This window comes from Momordica charantia (assembly GCF_013281855.1).
Source record: "Momordica charantia cultivar OHB3-1 chromosome 1 unlocalized genomic scaffold, Mcharantia_2.0 BLBB01000001.1, whole genome shotgun sequence".
In the NCBI taxonomy this organism is placed as follows: domain Eukaryota; kingdom Viridiplantae; phylum Streptophyta; class Magnoliopsida; order Cucurbitales; family Cucurbitaceae; genus Momordica; species Momordica charantia.
This window is the reverse complement of record NW_028275157.1, coordinates 14,122,373-14,149,512: the sequence shown is the minus strand read 5'-3', so window position 1 is coordinate 14,149,512 and position 27,140 is coordinate 14,122,373. Positions and strand designations below refer to the sequence as shown.

Here is a 27,140-nt window from a genome sequence, read left to right as displayed (position 1 = left end):
CCTCTAAATCTCCCCGGATCCTACAAACAAGTTAATTTCAAGATTCAAAACTTATTCTTCCAAAGTCTATTTACTTTCTTTTCTCTCTCTCTATATGCTCCTCAATACCATTAGATCAATCTAATGGTAATTATGATTTATTCCATTTTAATTTTTGAACTTTTAAATATTGTCCATTTTGTTCGGAACTTTACCTAAAATACTATTTTAGTCATTGATATATTTATTTCTAAAAATTAATTATTTAACACAAACGTATCTTTTTATTCATTTATTTGATATATATATATGTATATATGGTCAACTTGTGATTGAAGTCCCATAAATATAGTAGATAAATAGTCATAGTTGACTAATGGAAATACGATACGCTAGCGTGAACAAAAATTTTGCCAACTCATCAAAAAGTTTACATTAGCAAATCTAGTTAGCAAGTTAATTTTCATATCGACTAACAATAAGAGACTATTTAAAACTTTTTTTCCAAATCTCAAGAATAAAAATATAGATTTTAAAAATTCAGAGACCAAATAGACATCTAACTCAAGTCCTAAAACAAAAATATATTTTACCTTTGTGTTATAGAAACAAGAAATTTAGAATAGTTAAGTGAAACAATACACCAAACAAAAAAAAAAGAAAAATCTCTTGTTTTGGCTTTGTTTTTACTCCACTCATTGGATAGTGCTCTTTTGCAGAGCGCCATACCAGAGAGAGAAAAAAGGAAAAAATGTGGGTTCCTTTTGTGATTCATCTTGATCCAAATTATGTTTTTCATTCTTCGTTTGACATAGAAGATTTTAAGCCCATCTCAAGTATAGTATGGTGCTCGCGACCCAAGTGGTTGTCGCTGCCTTACCCTCAAATGTCATTGCCTATATCTTCTTACTTGAACTTCAAACATGTACAATTTGATTGATTTTTTAGAACAAGTCTAAAACCAAACTTATCATTTTCGTTATTATGTCAGATTAATGATTAATGAGTCTTAGCATTATGTTTAAAATTATTTTTATAATTTTACCAACATGAACATAACTCATTGATAATTGTTACGTACGTCTTTCTCAAAAGTAGAAGTTTGATTCCTATATCCAAGTTGTTGAAGGAAAAAAAAAGGTTACTTTTATAGTTTTATAGTGTATATATATTTATATTTAACGAAACAAAGCTTTATTTAATTCCTATGGTAAAATATCAAAGATTTTCGGCCGATGAGAAACCTCAACCACAAACTTCACAAACAAAATCGAGTGAAACGTCGACGCTTCGACCCCACCGTTCCTGTACTATGGGATAAGGCAGAGATAAGGCCTGGAGGCACACAAGCCGTCAGATGGATTCGTCTCATAATCCAACGGACGTAAACTCAACACAACAGATTATGTGGCAATCGCCGATCACAACTCCCCCTTCTAGACCACATAATAACCCAACCAAATCCCCAGTTCACCTCACACTCTCATTTCCCCTTTCAACTCATCTCCGTCGTAATGGCCGCCGCCACCGCCACCGCCGCCGCAACCTCCTCCTTCATCGGAACGCGCCTCCCCGACGTGCGGCCGAGCTCTGGCCGAGTCCAAGCCCGATTCTCGTTCGGGAAAAAGAAAACCGCGCCAAAGAAATCGTCGAAGCAGATTTCCGATCGGCCGCTGTGGTTCCCCGGCGCCAAGGCGCCGGAGTGGCTGGACGGAAGCTTAGTCGGCGACTACGGCTTCGATCCGTTCGGATTGGGAAAACCGGCGGAGTATCTGCAGTACGATTTGGACTCGTTGGACCAGAACTTGGCGAAGAATGTGGCCGGAGATATAATCGGAACGCGATTCGAGAACTCTGATGTGAAATCGACGCCGTTTCAGCCGTACACGGAAGTTTTCGGATTGCAGAGGTTCCGTGAGTGCGAACTGATCCATGGAAGGTGGGCCATGCTGGCCACGCTCGGCGCTCTCTCTGTTGAGTGGCTCACTGGCGTCACCTGGCAAGACGCCGGAAAGGTCAGTTCTTTTTATTATTTTTTTTATCCATTATTCGTTTAAATGTGTTAAACTTTTTTTTAGCTCGTTTAAATATATCAATTTTCGTTAAATACTATCTTAGCATTGTCGTATTTATTTAAGGTTAAATTTCAATATTGTCCTTAACCTTTAATATTTGTTAAATGTTAACTCCCTATATTCTTAATTTTGTCTAATAGAATTTTGTAATTTTGTTAGCCATCCGACCACATATATCAATAGATTTAACAAATGGAGAATGAAATTTAATGAATATTGATAAAGGGATAATTTTTTATAATTTAAGTTTCCATCTGTATTAGCTCTTGGTTATCTTTTGTTTTAAAAAAAAAGTTTAGTAAATATATGTATTTAAAGAAATATACATGATAACATATTTAATATATGTATTTTCTGCTGCAACATTCTCATAAAATAAAGTAGACAATTTACTGTGATGAGCATAATTTAGCGGTCAGACCATCTCATTTTTCCTTTACCTAATAAAAAAAATCATAGTCAATTTTTATTATACAGAATAATTTGATTTGATAATTTATGAATATATTTGGTCCGATTGTATAAAACAACAGTTTTCACAATTTTTAGACTTGGGTGACTAAATTATTAGAATTAAAAATTAAATTGTTACAAATTTAAAAGCACGGATAAAACCATTGCCAACAAAATCATTACTAATTAAATTAATAACTAATTTTTAGTCGGGGTAAGGTGTAGGATGAAATTGATCCGATCACTCACTGATAATAAAAATGGACAGGTGGAATTGGTGGAAGGTTCGTCGTACTTGGGGCAGCCACTTCCATTCTCGATCACGACGCTGATCTGGATCGAAGTTCTAGTGATCGGGTACATCGAGTTCCAGAGGAACGCGGAGCTTGACCCGGAGAAGAGGCTGTACCCGGGAGGCAAGTTTTTCGACCCGCTGGGGCTGGCGGAGGACCCGGAGAAGAAGGCCGTCCTCCAACTGGCGGAGATCAAGCACGCCCGCCTCGCCATGGTCGCATTCCTCGGCTTCGCCGTCCAAGCCGCCGTTACCGGCAAAGGCCCGCTCAACAACTGGGCGACCCATCTCAGCGACCCGCTCCACACCACCATTATCGATTCCTTTTCTTCTTCTTCTTAAGCTCCTCCTCCTTCCTATGATCTCATCTTCTGTTTGTAAAAACTTTACCCACTATTATGTCATGATGAGGTGTAACTACTCTCGTTCGAAAGTTCGTATCTGAAATTATTTTTTATTAGTTACGCTTACCACAAACAAAACAAAAACAAGAACTAGTTAATTTCATTTATTTCTTATGTTTTAATCAGCTATAAATGTTAAAATTATGTCGCCTAATTAATATTTGAGGAGGAAAAAGATATTTTATGAGTGATAATTAAGTTTCTAAATCTTTCTACAAATTTCTAAGAAAGTGGTAGAGGTTGATTTGCTGTTGTTATGAGTAATATGACGTAGAAAAGGGTTTTGGATTTGAACGAATTAGAACCATCTCTTTCCCATATCTATTGTCCTAGTTTATATCTCTCTTTCATGTGTTGTTGGGAAGAATTTGATCTGGTGATACCACCTAAATAACAGTGGCCAGAGAAGTCTGTGGTTGTAGTCGGCTTACACAATATTGGATACATATATTTCGTCTTTATTTGGTGGGACAAAAAATATAAGTTTTTTTCCTCTCTAGCCCATTTTTCTTTCTAAATTTTTACTATTTCATCAACTATTATGTTATGAAAAATATAAGAGATTAAATTCAAACTTTTAAAATAATAAACACTAAATTATAAAAATCCTCTATAGAGACTAAAATATATATTTATCCTATTTTTTAAATAATAAATTATCTATGTTGCTTTTTCTTTTTTTCTTTTTAACAATCTATGTTACCTTATTTATGGTTAAACTTCGATTCTATTATACTTTTAGTTATTAGTAAATAAAAGTTGTTTAAAGCACGCTATCTATTGTCTGACCACTATTTTATTATTATTATTATTTTTTTTTTTTTGACAAAGACCACTATTATATTTTTTACACTATGAAAGGGAATGGAATATATAAATGAAGTGATGATAGATTTATTTTTTTTAAATAATAGCCGTCAAATATTTACTAAGTAGTATTTGTAAATTTTCATTACATTTTTTACATTGAATTACTAGTATAATATTAATTTTTATCTTATGAAATATAACATTTTAAACACTTTAAGTAATTATTTACTATAATCTTTTTTTAAAATAAAAAATAATTGTTTAATAGATTTTTTCAAACTCAATTCTCATACCTTGGTCACAAGGTTAGCATTTAAATATTGAGCCAACTCAGTCTGAGTTCAAATACTAATTTTAGCATTTGGGTTGGGAAGGCCAATTTAATGATAAGATGAGACCAATTTTAATTAATTTTCCATTTGATCTCTTCTTATTTACTAGCTTACAAGAACTACAGATACGTGTCGGACACTCTAAAACTTGTTGGATATATTATCAAATATTTGTTAACCTAATAAATGCGTGTCACACGTTAGTGGTACTAATTGAATATGGACTAGACACTCATTCGACACAGATCAAACACTTGTTAAACGTAAGAAATAGACATAAATAGTAATATAGGACAAAATAATAGATTGAGATCAGTAAAATACATAAAACTCGTTTTTTTAAACATAAAAATCATAAGCTTATTGACTTTGAATTTACTTCCGAAACAAAATTGTATATTTTAATAGACGTGTCTTTGTCATGTACGTGTCTTAGATTTTGAGAAAATAATGCATCACTACCATGTTCATGTCGTGGTTTGTAATTAGTTACTAATTTCTTAACATTTAAACTATAGAATTTCAAATTTATATCTTTAATCTCTACTAAATTTCATATTTTAGTTTATGTTGTACGAATCTCAACTACCATGTGCGTGTAAAATTAAAAAAAAAAAACTATAAAGTGATAAAAATGTGATTTATGCGTTATAAGCTATTATATATTTACAAATGAGAGTCTTTAGTGACTGAAATAAATGTTTATAAGTTTAAAAACTAAAATAAAAACAAGTTGTTGAAAGATGGAAAATCATGAATTTAACCTAAAATATTTTTTAAATCACCCAAAAAGAATCAACTAACAAACGTAACAAACAAACAAAAAAGGTCAAATATGAATTGATTTGATTTGATTGAGTTAAGGGTTTGAATTTGTTTTCGTACCAATTTTATATTTTTTAAAAATAAATATTTAGTCAAAGTATGTTTTGATAATTATTTTGTTCTTCAACGTATTCTCGTGGATGACTTGTTTTATTTATTTATTTATTAACAAACAAATTACTATTTCTTTTATTATTATTTATTTTTAAGATAAAAGTTACTATTTCTTTTATGATCGTGAACTTGTGAATGATAAGATAACTCCATTATACTGATTTTATAAGTCAACTACTCATAATTTGATAATAAAAAACGAAAAGTTTAATTTGAAAACAATTTCACAAAAAATCATATATTTCAAAATAAAAACTATCTTAATTTATTATAAAAGATAATATTTTTCCTTTGCCTAAAAAAAATTAATTTAATTTTTTTTTAATTTTTTTTACTTCAAAATATTTTAAAAATTAATCAACTACAAATACAAAAAAAAAATTTAAAAGCAAAAAATCTAAAGTATGAAAATCGAGAAGTGTTACATAAAAGAGTTCTAATTGAACATGAAATTCCAATTTATCACACTTTTGTACTTAAAAAAAAAAAACAAAAAACAAAAAACAAAATCGCACACTTTTTCGGTTTTATAAATACTGGTATTCTATTGAGTATTGATCGCACTTTTTTCCAATTTTGTTTCTTCATTTTCTTTGATCGATACCATCGGAATGCTGTTCCCCGGACTTCTGTGACTGCCGGCGACGATAATCCGATTCTCGGTTCGCTTCCTCAGTTTCCGCCTTCCCAGCATTAGCATTGTACGGCCGATCATTATTGTTTTCCGATTCATGTCTTTTTTTTTTTTGCTCTCTTCCACGGAAGCTGATTTTGTTCTACTTCAGGGAAGGAAATCGAGGATAGGTAGAGATATTGCTGCAGGGAGAAGAGATGGGAAGGCTATTTCTGATTACTCTGGAAGGAAACGTTTATAGTTGCAAACACTGTAAAATTCACCTTGCCCTTTCGAAAGACATAATTTCAAAGGTATTTAATCCTATTCCTCGATGCCACATGAAAATTTGAGTAGCGCACAAGTTTCTGTTCTGCTGATATCTTGTTGCAGTTTGTTAATTCTCTTATTGAGTTGTTTGATGGAGGTTTAACAGTAAGGTGCATGAGGAGAGGAACTATTTATTAAGAGTGTTTGTTTCGGTTTAGTAAAAGGAAATCGGTCTCTAGAAGAGGAAGAATCATTAGTACACTAAAAGTTTGATTTAGGAAAAAGTATTTATTGCTTTGGGACCACGCATGCGTATTGCGAATTTTGATACCTCGCTATTGAAAGGTCCTTGAACTTTTAGTTTAAATTTAAAAACTAGGAATTCTGAGAATTGAGAAAGTTGTTCTTGTTTTAATCCCTAATCCTGTCTTGACTTTTTGCTTGAATTGCTTAATTTGTGTTGTATGAGTCCCAAAATACTGCTTCCTGAATTGAAGTATCTCGTTTCATTGCTAAATAAGTTGTTCATTCGTTGAGTGACTTACATAACCACATATTTGATCGATAGATTTAAGGGTGGAATTTGTTTTGAAGCGTTAATGTGGTAAATCCTTGCTCAGATGGTCATTGATTTTACCATACTTATCAGAAATATCAGGTGTTTGATTAGCTCTAATAAGGAATGTAACTGAATGCTCATTCATTCAAGTATTTATACGATTTCCTTGTACAATGTTTCTTTCTTTTTTTTTTTTTTCTGAAGGCTCCATCCATCCTTATTATATCATGTCAATTCTAAGTTATTTTAGTTATATGGGTGGTATGAATTTAAGACTTTTGGCTGATGAATATGTTTGGTACTTTGTGGACTTTTCTGCTTTCACATGCAATAGGATCCTCATGTGGCTCTACTGAGGCGCCATCAGAATCTGTGTTTATTGTATAAAATAGTTTGTCAATCTCAGAATTGGCATTTTCATGTCATGTATTAGATTGTTCCTTATTTCGAGAAAGGCTCATTTATATGTATTGTTACTCGTACTTCCAGTTTTTACCTTTTTGATATTTAAGATTAAGATGCTAAAGGCCCTATTTGTGCCAGTGAATCCCATACCATTTAAGAGAGATGCAAGGCTTTCTCAATATCACGACTACTTCCTAACATCATAAAAGAATTTGTTCCCAAGGATTTTCTTTTTCTCATTTAAATTCACTCCCCTATTCCTTTTTTCCACATCTGTTAATAGCATCAGAAATATACATGGATATACTAATATAATTCTGCTTTGATTTTGTTTCAGACTTTTCACTGCAGGCATGGAAGGGCATATTTGTTTGATAACGTGTGAGTATTACATTTTCACCTTTATGATTATGTTTCGAGTTCAACTACCATGGATTGGCCTATAGCTTAGTTGGTAGAGCATTGGGCTTTAACCTAATGGTTGCAGGTTTAAGTCTGGCTATACCCAAACCTACCTTACACGAGACTATTTTGAAGGATGCATAGTAACATTCAAAGATCACTCTTTGACCTTTATATTCATTTCTCGGCAATGAAGGTAAGTAAGGAAATAAAGAGATTTAGAGGTAATTGGTTCAAACCTCAGAGTGGCTAGGATACTAATATCTTACAAGGTCATACTGTTGTTTCTTAAAATTTAAGATTAATTGAAGTTTGTGCAAGCAAGCTCGAGAACACTCACAGATATTAAAAAATATCGGAGTCACAGATACGTAGGCATTTAGATTCATCTGATTGGCAGGACCTACTAAAAAGAAAGAAAAGAAGAAAAATATTGGCATGAATAGAATGGTCCTATTTTAAATCAAACTTTTTCTATTTGAATTTTGAACTTTATTTAGATGGCTTCACTGTCCTTTGTTAAGCTAATTGCTGGAACAAGAATATTACCGCTGCTTTAGATCATGGAAGTAGTTGCCTATATCTTCCTATGCGTATACTTATAGCTTTCTATGATTTGCGCTTGCCTTGTCATAATTGAAATCCTTCCTGCAGGAATGGGGTATGGGCCTTTCTTAGTAGTTAGTATGAAAAATTAACTAACTGCTGCCCCATATAAAAGCTCGATCTTTAGAATGAAAAATGATCCCTGGTATCTGACTAGACATGTTTCGCCCGTTAGATTTTGTTTCTGAACCCTTGTGGACAATGTTCACATAAGAATTAGATCGGCACTTCAAACGGTCTTTATTTCGTAGGCAGCCGTGTAGTGATCCATACTGGCTAGTGCCATACTCATCATACCTTCGGTTAACATTTTGATTTTCATAATGCATGGCAGTGTTAATGTCACGATTGGAGAACAAGAAGAGCGGATGATGATCACAGGATTGCACACTGTTGTTGACATATTTTGTGTTGGTTGTGGCTCAATTCTTGGCTGGAAATATGTAAGATCTTATTTTCTTTTTCTTTCTTCCTTCTTTTTACCTCCTGATTTTCCCAAATTGTTTCCTAATACATCCCTGGTAATTCCAGGACTTTGCCTATGACAAATCCCAGAAGTACAAGGAAGGGAAATTTATCCTTGAAATGTGAGGCTCAGGCCACTATACTTTGTAGTTTTCACATTATAAATCTTGGAAACCAGGATGAAAATTTGATTTATCGATAACATTCTCCACATCTCTCTGTTATATAGTTGGAAACCAGGATGAAAATTTGATTTATCGATAACATTCTCCACATCTCTCTGTTATATAGTTTGATTTTAAGCTGCGCATGAACATCAGGAAGGAATGATCTTGGTCAACTACCAAAGTCATTACACAATTTTGAATATTGAATACTATTTTGAATTTCCCATCTCCAAGTTCTGATACATCCAATGTTTGTGTAAATACTGATGCGAAGAGTTTTCCCCTTTATATATTTTTCGACCAGAACATAATTCTCGACTCCGTTTTGCTTCTTTGGAAATAATTTTGCAGGTTCAAGGTGTTGAGTCCTGATGGAAGCGGTTACATAGCAAGTCATGATCTGCAGCTTGCAGGGAGCGATGGCGACGATGCTTGATCCGATGTCAAGTTTTGAAGTAAATAAAACCATTTTCATCTGTACATTCTTCTCAACCACTTTCTTGTTTCATCTTTTTGCAATTTAGCTCTTTCTAAAGCTTTGGTACACTGCCCCTGCAGTTTTAGCTGGTAGCACAAGAACAGTCCCATTCTTCAAATTTTTATTTTCCAGTCATTTTGACTTCAGTTGAAATTAACATAATCAAATTTTATGACGTTGGATGAACAATAGAATGCCCCCTTCTAATTCAATTTTACAGATTTTGTCTCTCTGTGCATTTTAAATGACTATTGGGATCATCTCATCATTCCTTACAGAACTAATTGTCTATGCTCAGTTTAAGTTTGGTACTTGAGTGAAATTTAATAGGTTCATGGAGTTTTAATATTGTATTTTATAAATCTCTTTAGACGTAAAATTGGGTGCCTATTAAATAAAATTCAGAAGATTTCAAAGACATATTAGACGTAAGTTTAGAAATCCATTAGACATAATATTAAAAGTTAATTTACCTAATATTGTCTCGAATATTTTTTTTCCTTCCAAATTTATCTTTTGATATGATTTTAGTTGGAAACAAAATTAATATTTCAACAATGACTTCATCAAGACACTGAAGCTTTTGAAATTTGAAATGTCAAGACTATCAAAAGAATTTGAATGTGAATCAATATATATTTTTTACATGAAAAGAATAAATAATCAACAAGTTCAAGAATCATGTGTTTTGCAAGTTTGAAAGGAAAATTAGCGTGCAACTAATATCCTGACAAAGAAGCGTATAAACATCGAATTTTTCGTGGGACATAGGCTTTTTTTGTACTTTCTAATAAGAAACAAGATTTATCACCAACATATATATTACCGAAAATTTTGAATGAACGATTTTTAATCAAAAGCTGAGGATCAAATTTAAAAATATAATTTTTTTTAAAAAAATCTAAATATAGGATGTTGAAAGTATTTTTAACATATAGTTTACCCAACGAATAAATTAATTGCCAATAATTATTTTATGAAAAGAAAAAGAAAATAATTTGTTTTAGAATATGTGATCAAACTTGTAAGTTGTAACACAACTCTCAACCCTTATTCAAAGTTTTTTCTCGAAAAAACAACCCTTATTCAAAGTTTTAATTAAGAGCAAAATTATTAGATTATGATTATCCCATAAGTGGAAGAGGCTTTAAACTTGAAGCATTTTCACAATTATATATATAAATAAATAAATTGTATATATTTAATGATTTGTACCAATCATTCCAACTGAAAACTTCCATAATTCAGAAGTGGGGTCCACGCGATGAAGGAAGGAGGCAAAGTCCCAATTTGAAAACCACACGATTTCCGAGGCACATTAATTTTAAATATTCATCAGACGAAATAACCGCCGTCGGATCGTGAAGTTTGCTTCATCCCGAGGAATCCAACAGCCCACGTTTAAATCTGAGCATTCTTTGCTTTCCTTTGAATGGCCCCCCAAGTTTGAATTCCTTCCGGAGAAATTACTTCCATGACTCTATCATCTGCCTATTGCTATTTATTTATGTCATACAATTTTTTCTCTCCCTAAAATATGTATCACTTTTTTAAATTTATTATTAATCTTGTAATTTTAATTGTTAAAATTCATTAATCAAATCTCTTTCCCGACATGTTATACTAAAAAAAGAAAGATATAAATTGAAAAATGAAGAGATAAAATTGTTTGAATTTAGTCCTTCGGTAAAATTGTATATCTAAATTATGTTCACTTAGTTTATTTGTCGGGGTCTTGTCTATTTTTTTAGTTAGCATTTTTCTCTTAAATTTTAAGGGAAAAAACGTATTATTGAGGTTTAATTTGGTCAAATTTTAAAATACATTATTATCTAAATTTAGAAATTAAGAAAAGAAAATGCTTGGATTGACTTTAATAGAAATTTTTGAGTATGGTCAAAAGTGTTTGATCATTCATGGGGCATTTGCTATGCAAATTTAGAAAATTTTAGAAGCTTGGAATTGAGGTTTCAATATTTGGATGTACTTGAAATTTTTATTTTATATATTTGGATTAGCACAAAACCATATTCTTACCACTAAAATATAACTTCCTTTTAGAAGGTAATTTGAATTGTACATTCTAATTTTAGCCTTCTCTATAATAAATCCCCCCAACTGATATTTATCAATTTTCATCTTTTTCTCAAATAACTTTTTTTTTACACCTTTTAATTTGCATATTTTCCAAATTACATCCTTAAATTTTAAAAATGTCGAACATTTACCAAGCATACTATTATATATATGATCAATAATCCATGCAAAAAGGGGTACATGCTTTTTTTTTTCTTTTTTAATATGACATTATTATTAGGTTAAATTAGATATAGGTTTTGAAATTTCAATTTTGTATCTAATAAGTCTGGCAAATTGGTTTTAACTTTCTTTTAATGTCTAATAAATATATTACACAAAAAAAAATTAAAATTTAGAAATTTATTAGACATTTTTTAAAAACATGAGATTGAAAGTTTAGGTACTTATTTGGACACTTTGTAAAATTACATGACTTAATTAGACCAAACTCTAAATGTTTGAGAATAAACTTGTAATTTAATTATTATTATTATTATTATTAGGTTTAAGTACTATTTCGGTCCATGAAGTTTTGACTTTGGTTCATTTTGGTTTATGTAGTTTTAAATTGTAGTTTCAAAATATCTATTTTAGTATCTTCATTTCAATTTATAGCTCATATTTTTCTATCATTATTTTAGCATGACACTTCTAAAATGTTTGAAATATATCCATAAATTTGTATTAAAAAAAAGTTTTGAATGAGTATAAAATTTATGTTAAAATTTTGCTTATAAAGACTAAATCAATCCCTTTAAAAAATACGAACACCAAAATAGATGTTTTGATAAATAAAATTAAAAAAAAAACCAAAAATAGTATTGAGAATTTTGTTTTATTATTATGTTTCCACGTACGCGTAGCAAAATAATTCAAAATCATGCTATTTATTTCAATTTTAATATTTTATAATAATCTGAGCGGCCACATGGGAGGAGCGCCGAGTTAGTGAGATACTGAAAAAACTTTGACAAATCAAATACCAAGGAGGAAGACAAAGAAAACAAGTTCTTCGCAAATCTCCCAAAACCAATTCTTCACCTCTCCATTCCCTTGCCTCTGCTCCCATTTTCCTGCTCTCAATCCCTCCCTCTCGACCGGCTACGCTGTCCTCTCATTCAATCTCCACCGGAGCATCGCCGCCGCCGAGAAATGGTAATCGTCGTTCTCCAATCGGAGTGAATCATGAGAAGTAATTAGTCTCTGATTATAATTAAGCCTCTTGTATTCCACTCCTTGATTTTTAGTTAGATCTGTTTGTCTCGTCAATGTAGATGGGAGGAGTTGAGTTTCTTTGCGATTTTCATTTTTTTTTTTGTTTTGACCTGCGGCTTGGCTTGTTCTTCTTGACGGAAGGTTTGTGATCAATGATCAGATTCGGACCTGAGTTTGGAAGAAAAGACGACGGAATCGTACTTTCGTTTGCTGTTAGTAGGAACTTCTGGAATGTTCGGGAACGCGACGGAGGGAGAGCTCGCAATGTTGCTTGATTTGCGAACGGTTGAGAAGGAGATTGATAGTGATAATCTGCTACATCGGAGCTATTCAGAGGATCTTGATCCTAATTCAGAAATCGTTTCATTTTCCTGTTCCGGTCGGTCATTTTTTCCCCTGCATTTTTGAAATTCTCTCTAATAGTTCAAAATTTTTGAAGTTTCTTTTCAATCAGCTTTTTGAAAGCTTTCGCACTGTTTTCTGATGCGTTAACTGTAGAACTTAATAATAATGGTGGATGCTCACCTATCTCCAAGAACGCATCATCTGTTCCACCGCGGAAGACCAGAACGGAGGACTTTATGGATTCAGAAAATGAAAAATCTGATTACGACTGGTAAGTAAACAAGCATTAGCTCTGATTTTATGCTTACAGCAGCTCATATCTCAGTGAAGAATTAGCTTTCCCTTTTGATTCGTTATAGTATGAAATTTAATTAGGAACCATCATCATCATGATCAAACATCCAATTTCAGAGTTGTATTGATTCATTAGAATCGCAAGTTAGTTGTTCATTAACGGACGGTTTTCAAATAATTTCACGGATTCATTTAGCGTTGGGATGTAAACAGTACCTCATTGAGTTTTCGGGTCCTACTCGGACCTAAATAATGCGCCTGGTTCTTGTTTTCTTCTTCTACATGTCGTTATAATACGTCGTCATTGGCACCAAGATTCCCTTTCATTTTACTCACTAAAGCGGAATGAAATATTTGAAAAGACAAAATACGGCACATGAAAGTCATTTTGCTCCTTAACGTTATCATTCTCTTTTCTTCTTTTCTGGAGAATAAAACAGAGCTCTGTCCACCTTTGCTTTTTTTCTTTCCCCCATATATATTGTGTACTTCCCTTTTACTTTTATTTAAAGGCTTTTCAACGGGATAATCGCTTTCATCAGCCATTTTGTTTCAAAAAAAACTTGAACGTTTCAAATGAAGAAAGTGACATTTGAATTTCTTCGCTAATTTCAACGGAAATATCAGCAGCTCCTTTTTAACTTTTAGCTGGGTAACGTTATTGGGAATGTGCAGATAAAAGGAAAAATCATCATCTCTATTAGTTTCGATACTTCTTTCGGTGAAACTAAAAACAAAATCAAGTGAACTTATGTCTAAAATAGATTATATCATAACTCTTCACTGTATCTTTATTGCAATCTCTTCTGTATCTCAGGCTTCTTACACCACCTGGCACCCCACTCTTTCCATCAATGGAGACGGAATCACAGAAAAATTCAACAAATAAGAATGATACGCCGAATTCTCGTTCCACTGCTCTAAAACCTAGGGTAAGAGCTCTCTAGAAATTTAGGCATAACGTATGAATAACTGCAAATTGTATACTCATCCATGAATGCGGATGGTTGGAAAATCAGATTCCTCCAGACTTTCTTCTGCAGATCTGTAGATAATAAGCTGTTGATTGGATTTGCTACTGTTCAAACTCATCCTTCCCAACTTTCCCAATTTTCATTTCATAATTTTTACACCTTGGGTTGCAGCTAGTAAACATTCAGGAAGAATCTGACTCGGTGAGTAACATAGCATCCAAGCATCATCCAAATTTACAGTCTGGACAACAACTGAATTCTTCATGTGCTAGCGACAAAAGGCCCTCATCAAAGGCTTCTGCAGCCACTGCTTCCAGATCTGCAACCCCAACTTCACGGCCTACATTATCTAAGAGTACAAAGCCTTCGAGATCAGCCACGCCAACTTCCCGAGTCAGCTTGGCTTCCGTTAAAGCTGCAGTGCCTCCGGCGAGATCTTCGACTCCCGGAAAAGCTACTGCTCGGTTGTCAACACCAATTGAAAGATCTGTGTCAGCTTCAAAGCAAACATCAAGATCAGCAACGCCTAATCGTTGCCCATCAAAGCCAACATGTCCATCTATCGTATCACGTCCCACGGGCCGATCTTCTTCGACCTCGAAATTCAATGCTAGAAGTTCTAGTAATCCAAGGCCTTCACGGGGCACCTTTCCATCCATTAAACCCAGACCTTCAAAACCCTCTGAGGTGCCTAATTTCCCACTTGATGCAGCAGCACATCCATTACCAGAAAGGCCAGCTTCAGCCACCAAGGGAAGGCCAGTTGCAGCCAGTAGTAGTGCTAAACCATCATCCGGTAGGACAATGTCTAATGGAAAAACTAGGCAGAAACCAAGCTCTCCATCAAAGCAACTTGCCTCCAACGGAACCAGTGGTACAATATTTCCATTCAAACAAAGAATACGTTCCTCAGATGATAATGAGGTTAGTCCGGTGGTTATGGGAACAAAGATGGTTGAAAGGGTAGTGAACATGAGAAAGCTCGCCCCTCCGAAGCAAGGCGACCACCGCTCAAGCAATGGTGATCCTGCCAGCAAGCCCTCTGCTGACACCTCTGGCTTCGGAAGGACACTTTCAAACAAATCACTAGATATGGCTTTGAGGCACATGGTACACATCCTCTCACCCTCTGTTGCATTTCTTGAATATGGTTAATTAGTACGTTATCTAATCATGATTTTACCAATACAGGACATTACACGAAGCTTATCAGGTAAAGTACGTCCAGTGGTTACAAAAACTCAGGCTTCCTCCATGGACAATGCCAATTCGAGATCCATAAAATTCGGAACGATTGGAGTTGCAGACTCTCCCCTTGCTACAAGCAGCAATGGCAGTTCTGCACCAAGCGCATGGAGTAGTTCCATTCGTTTAGATGGCAGTGAAACCGAAGATAACGATGACCTTGCGGTGGAGACGATGTCGTCGTAGGGAACTTCTCTTTTCCTGGCCTGCAAGGTACGTGACATTTCCAAGTCCTACAGGCTGCATTTTTTAGCAGTACAACTTATGGATCTATTCTAAGGAGGTGGTCGTAGGAAAGCAAAATACATATTAGTTGTTAAACTAAAAAAAATATGAAAAAGAAAAAAATTACGGTAAATCTATGATTTATCAGTGTTCTGAAGAAAAGGAAATGTATTCTAGATTCGGAATTTGAAGAGCTCCTTCAGATGATATTGTTGTAGGAATCTCCATTTTATGGCTTCAAACGACGAATTAACTTTCTGTTTTATAATTCTATTTTTATATTTTAAAAAAGCGTGTGTTAAAATTCTATATTTTTAATAATTTTACAAAGGAAAAATAATAATAATAATAATAATAATTTTACAAAGGAAAAAAAAAATAATAATAATTTTACAAAGGAAGATGAATTGAGTATTTACTTTGTTCCTCGATGAATTGTAAAATACATGTCAAATATCAAACCAATGTTTTCTTTGTTTAACTTTTCCCTTTTCTAAAATGATTCTTCAATTTTAGTCCAATTCCAAAAATAAGAAATAAAAAATTACATTTTTTTTGGTTCAAAATTTGGCGAGGTTGAAAATAAATTGGAAAAAAAAATTGTTAGTACTTTAATACACAACAACTTAGTTTTTTAGCTTCAAAATTGTAACAATTTAATTTCTATCTTGAAAACGTTGTTAAGATTTAATAGAGATTTTTTTATTATCTTTTATATATATATAATTAATTAATTAATTTGACGAGGGACCAAATACATTAATAAACTACAAACACTCTTTACTTAAAAAAAATGACACCTAATTTTGATGAGATTTTACACAATAAAGACTAAATTGTTGCATAGAGTTAAGAAACCAAATTCTTACTGAGGATAAAACGATTACAAACTAAATTAAGAGACTAAATCGTTATTATAAAATTAAAAATTAAAGGACCAAAAAGTATTTTTTAACCTAAATTTTTATCATTCATGCCAAATGTCTGGCCTTCATCTCATCAACCTTCCAAACTTCCAAGTTCTACAATATGCACAAATGTACTAATTCTACTCCATCGGTTGAATGGCATAGAAAAAACACAGCATAAATATTCACAAAACAAAAGAAAAACTCAAGCAGTGACAACCATCCATATACAATGATCCACCAAAATGGGGCCCGGATTAGGATTTTTGTAGCCTTTTGGGCTCTAACCAGAAAGATTTCAAGATTTCTCAGAGTGATTTATTTGCTATAACTGACTATCATTAGACACATCCTGATCCATGGGATGGCTAATTTGTTTTAGAACACACATAAGAGGGAGTAAAATATATATACCGAGAGATCTCAACCAGCAGAAGTTGCAACAGCAGCAGCCTTTGGAGTAGCAGAACTCGAAGAACCCGAACCAGTAGTCGAAGATGCGCCAGCAGCAGCAGCAGCAGAAGAAGAATCCCTTTTAGGATCTGTTTTAGATTCTGATGATGGTGGTGGCTTGGGCCTCATGTGAAGAGGGGTATTGCGTTTGAGCTTCAAATGTATTTGACGCATTCTCGAAAGATCGGTCGGCTTCCCGGGCTTGGGACCTTGAATAACAACAATGGCAGGCTTCTTCTCCTTGTCTTTCTTCCCCTTCTGTTCTATAGTTGGAACCTCATTGGGGATCAGTTCTGCAATTGCCTTCCAATAGTTCTTATCAGCTTCAGCGTGGAACTTCTCTCGGTTTGCTAGATATTGCTGTCACATGAAGTTCAAATCTGGTTAAGATTGAAGAAATTATTAATGGGGGATTCTGTAAATCCATTTTCATTCTCTCTATGCACCAGAAACAAAGACAATCTTAGCAAATATTAGGATTCAACCTCACCACACTCTCGAAGTCTTGAGTTCAAGTCTCTAAAATATCGTTACCTCCCCAATTGATAGTAAGTAATAGTTAAGCGTTAATGTAATGCTCTAGGCCCAGAATTCGGAACCTAATTGTCCCGACACTCACCTGCATCCTCTACGACTTAGCTGCGTCATCGTCTTTTATCTAAGCTACTTAGAGAGGCGAATCCCTAAAGGCCAACTTAAGTACTTCTAGCATACTTTGTTCTCACTTACATGCTCCCTAGTAAATCAGCTAAGAGATCATCCAACTGAGGATTGCTTCGACCACCAAAAAGGAAGGTATATCTTGTTAATATAGGTAGTGAATTTCGACCACCAAAAAGGGAGGTATATCTTGTTAATATAGGTAGTGACTATAAATTCTATTAAGTATTTCTTAACCTGCTTCCATCGTCTCAAGGATCGAAGTGGTACTGGTTCACCCTCCTCTCTAGTTGGATGTCCTAGTTAAGCTTCGAATTCAAGCATGAGAACATGTTGGGAACACATTATGAAGCGAAAATCTAAATCCCAACCACAAGAAACTAGCTAGCAGAATCGATTCAACAATCGCAGAAAATAGTATTGATTTTGTGTTTCATCAGATGTTAAAGAAGAACAAGAGAAGATTTCTGTATATAATGGAGAAATCGCCATTCACCTTCTCCTTGTCCCTATTTGAAGCTTTATTGTTATCAAGAGCAAGCTTGCGTCTCCTGTAGAAGTCAATTTTGTACTGATCGGCTTCATCGATTATCTCCTGCAACAGCTCCTTCTCCCTCTTCTCCTTCTCTTCCAGTCGAATCGCATTCAATCTGTCATTCACAGCTTAACGAACCCTAATTACTTCCATGTGTTCATCCATAAGAGGAATTGTAATTCAGTTCATAAGTAAAACCGTTTAATCTCAGAGAGGAGCCTTCGACTCGACGATGCCGATGGCTCAAACGTGAAGAAACACAGAATAATCTCAAAACTGAAGTCGAAAACCTTCGAATCGGAAAGAAATTTCACAGTTAACTCACCTGCGCCACTCTCTCAAAGGAAATCCCTCCTCCGGCTCCATCTCCGCCGGAGATGACAGGATCGGGCCCTCCGACTCCTCAAAACCTCCATCAAAGCCCTTCCCGTTCTGTTCCGGCGAGAAAGCAGAGAATCCTCCGCTTGGCGAGAAATTCGACGGCGGAGATGGAGTTTCCGGAACCTGATGAGAAGAGAGCAGGTCGTCGCCCTGATTATCCGACCGGTGGCCGAAGATAGGGGACGAGTCGCCGGCGGAGTCCGCGATGGACTCAGCTTCGAAGTTGGAAAACGATTCGAATCGCTGAGAAGAGAGGCGAGGATCGTAGCCGGCGGTGCCGTCGTCGAACGGAGGAGGAGCTCCGGCGAACGTCGACATGGCGTTGGCGTGTTCTACTTCTCCCGCCGGCGTCTAGCAAATCAACGGTCAATCTTTCCGCGCGAATATTTGGGAAATTGACAAAATTCTTTTCTCTGCAACTTCGCGACCGTTTCCAGTCGTTATTATAAGAAATGGAAAGACTTAACGGCGTTACCCTCCCGCTACAGAGACCAACGAGTTATTTGTTTATTTATTATTTTATTTTTTGCAACTTGGCCCATAAATCAAACATAGATGACGAAACTATAAAATATATTGTCATATTTTCATTAAAAAATAAAGTAAAATAACTATATTGTCGTACAGAAGACTTTTATCTTTTCCAAGTATTATTTGTTTATGTATTTTTAAACTGTTATTTGGAGTTTTTTTTCTAATTTTAAATGGAGTTACATTTGCATTGAAATATATTTTTTGGACGTACTTATAAATATATTATTTTCTATTATAGAGATTTTATAAAGTATTTTTGCGTTATTATAAAAATCTTGTCAAAAAAAATAATATATTTTTAGAGTGTCTCCGACTCATCTTGTTAAAATATTTATTATCTTTTTTTAAAATTTAAATCTCTACTTTTTGTTTGAATGGAAAAATAAAGGTTAAAGAATCTTTTTATCTTGGTACGTTTTATATAATTTTTTTTTGAGATATATAATACTACCGTTTGAATTATGCTCGTTTTTTTACATTTTATATGACTTTTTTAGTTCTTTCAAAGTTATTGAATGAGCATGTAATTGTATCATAATTAATTATGACATTGCAACTCCGTTATAAAGTCACGCCACATAAATGAGTATATATAATTCAACCTATCTGTCAATTTAAGTATTAAGAAATTTAAAACCAACCTACCAGTAAGTAGATATTTACTTATTAATTATTGATTTATACTAAATATTTAAAATATACACACGCATATATAACTTATTTTTTGGCTAAATATATATTTTACTTTTTAATGTTTGGATATTTTTTATATTTAATCCATTTTATTTTGAAACTTTATTTATTATGTTTTTACATTTTTCAATTTAGTTGCTCGTTGTTGTAAATTTAAAAGGCATATAATACTTAGTGAATTGGTAAAAATTTTTTAAAAAAAAATATCGTCTAAAAGAGAAAATTTTATACTTTCTCTAAATTTTTCAAATAAATTGATAAAAATTTTAAGTTTTTCTTTCTCTTACATTTTTTCCTCTAATTTTCCATAAATTCAGTAACTATCATGTCAAGTGAGTTTGTTCCAAAACCAATTTTAACATTTATTAACAATGAGGGACTAAGTTAAAAAATGTTAAAATATAAATGATTAGATTAAAAAAATTTAAACAACAGATATTGAATTGAAAAGAAAAAAATACTCAACTCTAAATATTTAGCTAAATCTATGTCTGTATTTTTTTCCCTTTGCTTCTAGCATTTTCCCTCTACCTTTTGTTAATCGGTTTAAGTAAGCCAAATATTTCATTCATTTGGCTTAAATGATAGCAGTTGGATCCCATGAAATATTTATCATCAAAGATGTTTGAAGTAGGAAAAATAGTCCTCCACGTAGCAAGAGGAGAGACGCCAGAAAGAGACAAACATGATCATTATCAGTTATCTCACATACATTAATTTACCTTAGGAAAGGCCGAAGGCAAATCATGATGGCAAGGTGATAATAACTCTATCAATCGTCGTCCCATGATGGCAAAACTTACGTCATGATTCTTGACTAATATTAGATAACTTATAATTGTGCCCTATCTACCACTATTAGAAATAGGAGACAATTCTCAAATTCAATGTGCACACGATTGGTAGCTCATCTTGAGACTACCTTAGAAATTACTAACTCAAACATTTAAGTCTCGCTTTTCTCTTCGTGGATTCACCAAATACGTATCTCAAAATACTCGTTTGACTTATCTGGAGAACAAATTAACTTTCATGCAGCAATAAAAGAATGATTTAGCCGATTCTCCCCTTAAAAAGCATACAAGGACTCCATAATATTAATTGTTGCAAACGAAAATAAGAAGATGATGGAAGTTTTATTATAATCAAAGTGAAAATTACATCATTATTTGAATTAAAATTTTCTCTCACTCAAATTGGCACTCCTTATACAGCCGCCGTCCACTCTTGGTAGAACAATAGCTATAATATACATATTTTCTCTTCACTCTCTCGTAAGATTCTTGTTGTTTGATATTCAACTGCCACGTGTCACCCCTGTTCCACAAAAATTTGTTGGAGTCACATTGGTTTCCAAATGGGCAGCCAAAAATTTCAAAGCCTTTGTAATTTGCTTGGAAGGGAGCTTGAGACCAATTTACTTTCTTGCCCCCTGAGGCCCATGCTTCTCCATTCCATATGCTTCCCTCCACAACCATTGCTTGTGAAGGGTACCTTGCGCTAATTGATGTGTAGTTCTTGAATACCCTTATTGGAATCTCATCTACAAACAACCTGAAAATTTTCGTTAATGAATTAACGAGAGCATTTTGTATAGAAATTTCGACGTGTATGAGAGTATAAAGCATCGGTATACTCATGTCTACGCTGATGCAGCTCTTTTTTGTCGGTAAAAGTCAAGTGTATAGATACATATTCAAAATATAATTTATTCATTGCTTTTAGAGCTATCTCCTCTCTCGTGTTGAAGACATTTATTCATCAAGAGATAACATCTTGGTCATATCATAATTTGAGAGAATGGTGGTTCTTTTTTTTTTTTTAGGATGATCCTAAGAAGAAAATTTGGAGAACGACGATTTTGACTCTTGTAATAATGATGAATCGGATGTGATATATTATAATTTATAACCACAGGACTCGAAAGTAATTTCTAATTTATAGCCACAAATGACTAAGAAAAAACAACTTCATCTTATTATTATATCATGTCATGCTCAAAAACTACCTGTTCCATGTAAAAAATTTGATATTTGTTATTTTCAACTTAAACATTTCTTCTTTTTTTAATAAAATACTTACCCTCAAAAGTTAAGTTTTCCAAACAACTATATATCATTCCAACAATACTTATAAAGCTACTGATGGTGGAAATGTTCCCAATTGCTTAACTTTATACATCATCAAATATGGGTTTGTAAGTGAACTTACACAATTTGATGGGAATTCCAAAGAATTGCATAGTCGTGAAATGCTAGGGTGGGATCAAACCATAAATGTAATCGTTGCTCTCTTCCTCCGTTGTCGTTGGCAAAAACATTGGTTCGTAGGGCATATAACGGTCCATCCGTGCCTAAGAACTCGAAGTCAACCTCATCGTGAGGTCCTGAATTGTTGTCTGGACTCGAGTGCAACTACATTTAATCATACCATATAGTTATTTCAATATGCAAAGTAACAACAACGATATTCCAAATATCTCCACAATTATATGATATTATCCACTTTGGACATAATTCTCACGACTTTTCTTTTAGTTTCACCTAAATGGTTTTATATAATGGAGATAATTATCCTCATTTATATACTCATGATTTTCTTGTAATGCATGTGCGATTTTAGTCGCATTCTCAACCAATCAAAAAGTAGAAAACTGTTTCCAAAACTAATTTTCAAAGTTAAAAAGACTATATTCCTCATTATTAGACCAACCCACTTTTTATGTTTTAATATAATGTTTGCATATCCCTGTAACGATGATACTACATACTCACGTAAATTAAAGAAACCTTTTAAAAAATTGATTTATTTGAATTAGTTGTATAAATTACTCAAATTTAATTTAAGATTAAATAAACTAAATACAAAGAATAATTTAAAAAATCTACAAATTAATATTATGATATCCAAAATGATCACAAAATAGTTGTTAACAGCATAGCTTAAGTTGAAGTGTAAGTTTAAGCTCTATCCCTCTTTTAGAATATAGTATTATAATTATATATATATATATATATATATATATATTAAGAATGATTTGATTAATTATATAAAGAGAAGTATAGAATAATAATGTAATATAGAATGAAAGAGAATTAATCTCACATAAAAGGTTGTGACTACTCCTGGAGAATGCTTGGATGACAGCTTCAGTTTCATCTGAAAATATCCCGAACCATATGCATGCTTGGACTTGAAAGCAGTTCCTTTGTTTATGTAAAACACTATTTAGTTATACTCATAATCAGCATATTAAAGTTTTGTCCCTACTTTAATTTTATATGTTTATAAATTCAATATTATTGACACGAGGATAAATCGATAGTATAAAAAAACTGACAAAAAATCAACGATAGATATTATAGCTTGTTTAAAAAGAGTGAAATATTTATTTGTGGTTTAGATACTTATTATAAATTTTTTATATAACTTTTTAAAAAATATCCATCAACATAGATGTTTTAGAATTTTTTAAATACTTTAACATTTTTATGGATATTTATATTTAAAATCTTGATCAAATGTATTTAATAAATTAATCTCTTTTCTTTTTATTTATTTATTTATAAGTTTACTTTGTAGGAACTAGAAAACCATGCAAATTAAACTCTTTGACCAATCCAACTACAAAAATCTTCTATTATCCAATTTTGAAGAGTAGAGGGAGCAAATTCTAAAGGTCCTGCTAAAAGCAACGTTGGCTGGTCAACGAGCAATAAAATTAATTAAATGATTTTTGACGTGGATAATATCAAGAGCAAGAAAAGAAAAGTACTAAATAAAACCTTTTTTTAATACACATGAAAAATCCATCTCACAATCTCTTGATTTGAAATATACGTCAATTACGGTCAAGTTATGCTTTAATATCACAATATAATAATTAAACTAACATTTCTTTTAAGAATATTAAATTGATATTTTAATAATTATTCAACTAGATGAAACCTCGAATCATAATATTAAAAATGTGTATATATATTCTAATTAAATAAGCATATTTCTAAACTAAGAATCAGACAAATAGTCAAATCAAACTTGTTCAATTCTTAAGTTTAACATATTTGCTTTAGACTTTCTTCAAAAAAAAATAAAAATAAAAAAACATTTTTGCTTTAGACATGAAATAACAGCAAGAAATAATTAATGAAAATCAAATTTAGTCGAATTGAAACTTTGAAATGAAAGAACGCGATAGACGGATTGTTTGACATGTCTTTTCCTAAAATCCAAAAGATTTAGAACATGTTACATAAGAAAATTTTACATGACAAGATTCAAATTAAAACTTTTTTATGACGAGATCGAGATAGATGATTGAAAGAGACCTGAAGTCTGATCGAGCGAGAGTTGAACTTGTGTTCCGCCCTCTAATTGCAAGAAATGATCGTGGCCGTAGATTGCCTCATAGTTCTGATCAAACTTAACCCCTTGCCCAACAACATGATTCTTAACAAAGTCTAAAATCAGAACCACAAGAAGGGGAAGAAGGAAGAAGCTGCTGATTTCAGACCATCCCATAATTCTTCTCTAAATTAGCTGATTAAAAAATAATTAATAATAATAATAATATATATATATATATATACTTTCTAATTCCAGTTCCAATTCCAATATTACAAATTACAAGCTCCAGCTTGTTGCTATTTATAATAAAACATATTTAATGCGTAAGCAGCTGGCAGTTTTTTTATGATCATTTTCCAAGGCCAAACTGCTTATTAATTTTCTTCCCAGGCGTTTACAAATATTATTGAGCCTATAAACCAATAAAAAAAATTAACAATCTCATTTTATTTTACATAATGCTTGATATTATATTGATTTTTTCAAAAATCTATTTCGTAAAGAGATTTACTTTCATTTCTTTTTGTTGCTAAAATATTTCAATATATAAATTTTTCAGTTGTAGTTTTTTTAAATTTTATAAATATATTGAACTTTGGAAAATATGAATTTTTTAAGCTTAATTCAACCGTTGAAAAAGTTTTTTTCGACATATTTATTTTGATACTTTTTGAAGGTTGTGCTAAACCTTCGAAGAAAATATTTATCGAATGTTTATTTTATACTTTTTCAAAAGTTGAGATCTTTGAAAATAATCAACTTTCTTGTAGTGTACGATGAACCTCCTGTGGAGCAATTGAGTTAAGAAAGTTAAGAAAGTTATGGGTTAATTAACAACCCAATAAATCTTCGTCCAATTTTCACAAACTCCTTTTTTTTTTCTTTTTTTCTTCTATGACAAGTGTAATAGAGGCTTGCAAAGACAGTGCATCTTGCGAAATACCGAAAGCCAATCTACTCTCAATTTGATTTCAAATTCACCTATTTTAAGATATGTTTAAATAGTGCTTAAATTATATCATGATTTTCCCAACCTTTCTCTTCATAGAACCTTTTTTTTTAATCGAATTTGTCACATGCAGAACAATTTTGTTTAAATTTTCGTTCGTGTCATAGTAAAAAAAAAGTCATTGAATCAACTCACATAGTTCATGTGGTGTTATGATCTGATCGAATTTTCCATACTTTTGATTTTTTATTGAAATGACTATTTGATAACGATTTTATTTTAGTTTTATGCATTTTTAATTAAAAAATGTGTTCGCTTACTTTCGATTTTTACTTTTCTAAATATTGTTGAATTTTAGTTAAATTTCAAACCCAATTTTCTGAGCCAAAATGAGCGGAAAAACATTTTTTTTTTATCTAGAGTACCTCTATTTAAAAAAAAAAACAAAAAAAATTGAATATTCAAGTGAGATATGATGAAAAATTATCATAGTAAATTTACCAATTTTATATTGGAATATTTGGATTTTCTTTCAAGAAGTGGCTATTTTTGAAAGTAAAATTTATAGCTATTTACAGAATAGAAAAAATATTTATTTCTTATTTGAAAAACAGTTAATCAAACCTCTCTTCCATTCTCTTTCTATTCATCTCATAATTGCAGCTTTGAGATATTTACGATACATCGATAACATAAATTCGACAATTTAATGAAAGTGGGCCAGTAATCTAAAAATATCACAAGAGTGAAGAGTAGCCGAAAAAGAAATTATTTTTTGAGAAGTGTATCCGAAAAAAGAAAAAGAAAAAGAAAAAAGAGGCCAATTTATAATCTTGAGGCCGAATTCCTGTCAGGTTCTCCCCTCCAAGAGTATGGACCATTTTGGGCAAATAAAAAATAAAAAAATTTACAATTTAAAATTTTGATTTTAAAATAATTATAACTTTGATAAATTATACAGGATGCTGTTCAACTTCAATAATACCTTCAAACTTTCAAAATTTTTTTATTTTTACCCTTAAAACTTTTTTTTTTTTTTTCCAAAACTACCCTTTCATTGACCATTTCATTAGCTTCCCCGCTTAAAATAAAAATGGAAATATGACATCATGCTGAGCGGTAGAAGCTTAGTCACATTTTGAAATCATGCTATATAATTTGGGGGTAGGAGAATAAATTTGGGGACTAGGGTAAAATATTATTTCCTCCTCCCACGATCGAAAGGATGGAGGGAACAAATTTTTTTGAGGGGTAAGCAAACCACGAAGGACAAATTTGGGGCATCTATCTCACGATCAATATATGGAAATTAATGTTAGAGCATGAATGAGGAAGCAAACGAGGTCGTTGTTTCTTGTTTTGGAACAATTTCAAATGTTAAGGGTTAAAATGATCAAAAAATGATCAAACTTTGAAAACGATAAGGGCAAAATTAAAACATACCTTTAAAGTTTGGGGGCATCATTTGAAACTTGCCGCATATGTCATGTGTATCACTATTTACAAATTGTCACCGTCATGTCATTTTTCTATTTTGATTTTAGTGGAAAAGATAATGGAAGGGTAATTTTGAAACAAGTTTAAAGTTTAAAGGTAAAAATGAAACTTTTGAAAGTTTAGAGAGGTATATTATTGGGTCCGTTTGATAACATTTTCATTTATTGTTTCTAATTTTTTTAATAAAAAATTAGAATTGGATGACTCCCAGTTGATAAAACAATATTTTTATTTATGTTTTGGAATAAATTATAAATGAGGAAAAAAAAACAAAAAAAACTTGTTTTTGCTATTTCCAAAATTTCTACACACTTTTAAGAATGTTTTTAGAAAAAATGCATAAACATAAATATTTGTTAAATGCTTGAGTTTCTTAGTAAATTTAAAAATAATAAACAATAAACGGGAATATTACTAAATGGATCCATGAAACCTACCCTCCCTACCTACATTTCAGGGTATTTTGTACCGTTCAACATTATAACTTTAATATATATATATATATATATATATATATATATATATATATATATATATATATTTTAATACAACATGTG

General features: G+C 32.3%; 4 protein-coding genes across 5 annotated transcripts; 3 read left to right on the top strand and 1 right to left on the bottom strand.

Moving 5' to 3' along the window:
• Positions 1-1,437: 1,437 nt before the first annotated feature.
• On the top strand, positions 1,438-3,259 carry LHCB4.1 (light harvesting complex photosystem II). Its single transcript, XM_022295791.2, has 2 exons — positions 1,438-1,994; positions 2,776-3,259. The coding sequence occupies exons 1-2, from the start codon at positions 1,494-1,496 to the stop codon at positions 3,139-3,141; spliced, it is 867 nt and encodes a 288-aa protein (XP_022151483.1). The 5' UTR covers positions 1,438-1,493; the 3' UTR covers positions 3,142-3,259.
• Positions 3,260-5,826: 2,567 nt separating this feature from the next.
• Positions 5,827-9,468, top strand: LOC111019496 (Yippee family putative zinc-binding protein). The gene is made up of 6 exons (XM_022295905.2): positions 5,827-5,985; positions 6,070-6,211; positions 7,469-7,512; positions 8,474-8,582; positions 8,671-8,726; positions 9,123-9,468. The coding sequence occupies exons 2-6, from the start codon at positions 6,116-6,118 to the stop codon at positions 9,205-9,207; spliced, it is 390 nt and encodes a 129-aa protein (XP_022151597.1). The 5' UTR covers positions 5,827-5,985; positions 6,070-6,115; the 3' UTR covers positions 9,208-9,468.
• Positions 9,469-12,257: 2,789 nt separating this feature from the next.
• LOC111019413 (uncharacterized) lies at positions 12,258-15,833 on the top strand. 2 transcript variants are annotated; one of them, XM_022295789.2, is made up of 6 exons: positions 12,258-12,483; positions 12,704-12,922; positions 13,042-13,159; positions 14,000-14,114; positions 14,328-15,266; positions 15,348-15,833. In XM_022295789.2, the coding sequence occupies exons 2-6, from the start codon at positions 12,775-12,777 to the stop codon at positions 15,585-15,587; spliced, it is 1,560 nt and encodes a 519-aa protein (XP_022151481.1). In that variant the 5' UTR covers positions 12,258-12,483; positions 12,704-12,774; the 3' UTR covers positions 15,588-15,833. The 2 variants fall into 2 exon arrangements, with proteins under 2 accessions (XP_022151481.1, XP_087974897.1); XM_088118771.1 differs by having other exon boundaries at positions 12,685-12,922.
• An 823-nt stretch (positions 15,834-16,656) lies between these two features.
• Positions 16,657-19,043, bottom strand: LOC111019409 (clathrin light chain 3). Its single transcript, XM_022295785.2, has 3 exons — positions 18,508-19,043; positions 18,144-18,297; positions 16,657-17,347 (listed from the first exon to the last, which is right to left on the bottom strand). Exons 1-3 carry the CDS (start codon positions 18,879-18,881, stop codon positions 16,958-16,960), a joined length of 918 nt encoding a protein of 305 aa, XP_022151477.1. The 5' UTR covers positions 18,882-19,043; the 3' UTR covers positions 16,657-16,957.
• Between the last annotated feature and the right edge of the window lie 8,097 nt (positions 19,044-27,140).

Excerpts from the sequence above, each read along its gene's own strand:
- LHCB4.1 (XM_022295791.2), top strand. The coding sequence starts at position 1,494 with ATGGCCGCCGCCACCGCCACCGCCGCCGCAACCTCCTCCTTCATCGGA. Across the intron at positions 1,995-2,775 it reads CCTGGCAAGACGCCGGAAAG|GTGGAATTGGTGGAAGGTTC; the intron begins GTCAGTTCTTTT and ends AAAAATGGACAG.
- LOC111019496 (XM_022295905.2), top strand. The coding sequence starts at position 6,116 with ATGGGAAGGCTATTTCTGATTACTCTGGAAGGAAACGTTTATAGTTGC. Across the intron at positions 6,212-7,468 it reads CGAAAGACATAATTTCAAAG|ACTTTTCACTGCAGGCATGG; the intron begins GTATTTAATCCT and ends ATTTTGTTTCAG. Across the intron at positions 8,727-9,122 it reads GGGAAATTTATCCTTGAAAT|GTTCAAGGTGTTGAGTCCTG; the intron begins GTGAGGCTCAGG and ends ATAATTTTGCAG.
- LOC111019413 (XM_022295789.2), top strand. The coding sequence starts at position 12,775 with ATGTTCGGGAACGCGACGGAGGGAGAGCTCGCAATGTTGCTTGATTTG. Across the intron at positions 12,923-13,041 it reads CGTTTCATTTTCCTGTTCCG|AACTTAATAATAATGGTGGA; the intron begins GTCGGTCATTTT and ends CGTTAACTGTAG. Across the intron at positions 13,160-13,999 it reads GAAAAATCTGATTACGACTG|GCTTCTTACACCACCTGGCA; the intron begins GTAAGTAAACAA and ends TCTGTATCTCAG.
- LOC111019409 (XM_022295785.2), bottom strand. The coding sequence starts at position 18,881 with ATGTCGACGTTCGCCGGAGCTCCTCCTCCGTTCGACGACGGCACCGCC. Across the intron at positions 18,298-18,507 it reads CCTTTGAGAGAGTGGCGCAG|ATTGAATGCGATTCGACTGG; the intron begins GTGAGTTAACTG and ends TGTGAATGACAG. Across the intron at positions 17,348-18,143 it reads CAAATAGGGACAAGGAGAAG|CAATATCTAGCAAACCGAGA; the intron begins GTGAATGGCGAT and ends TTCATGTGACAG.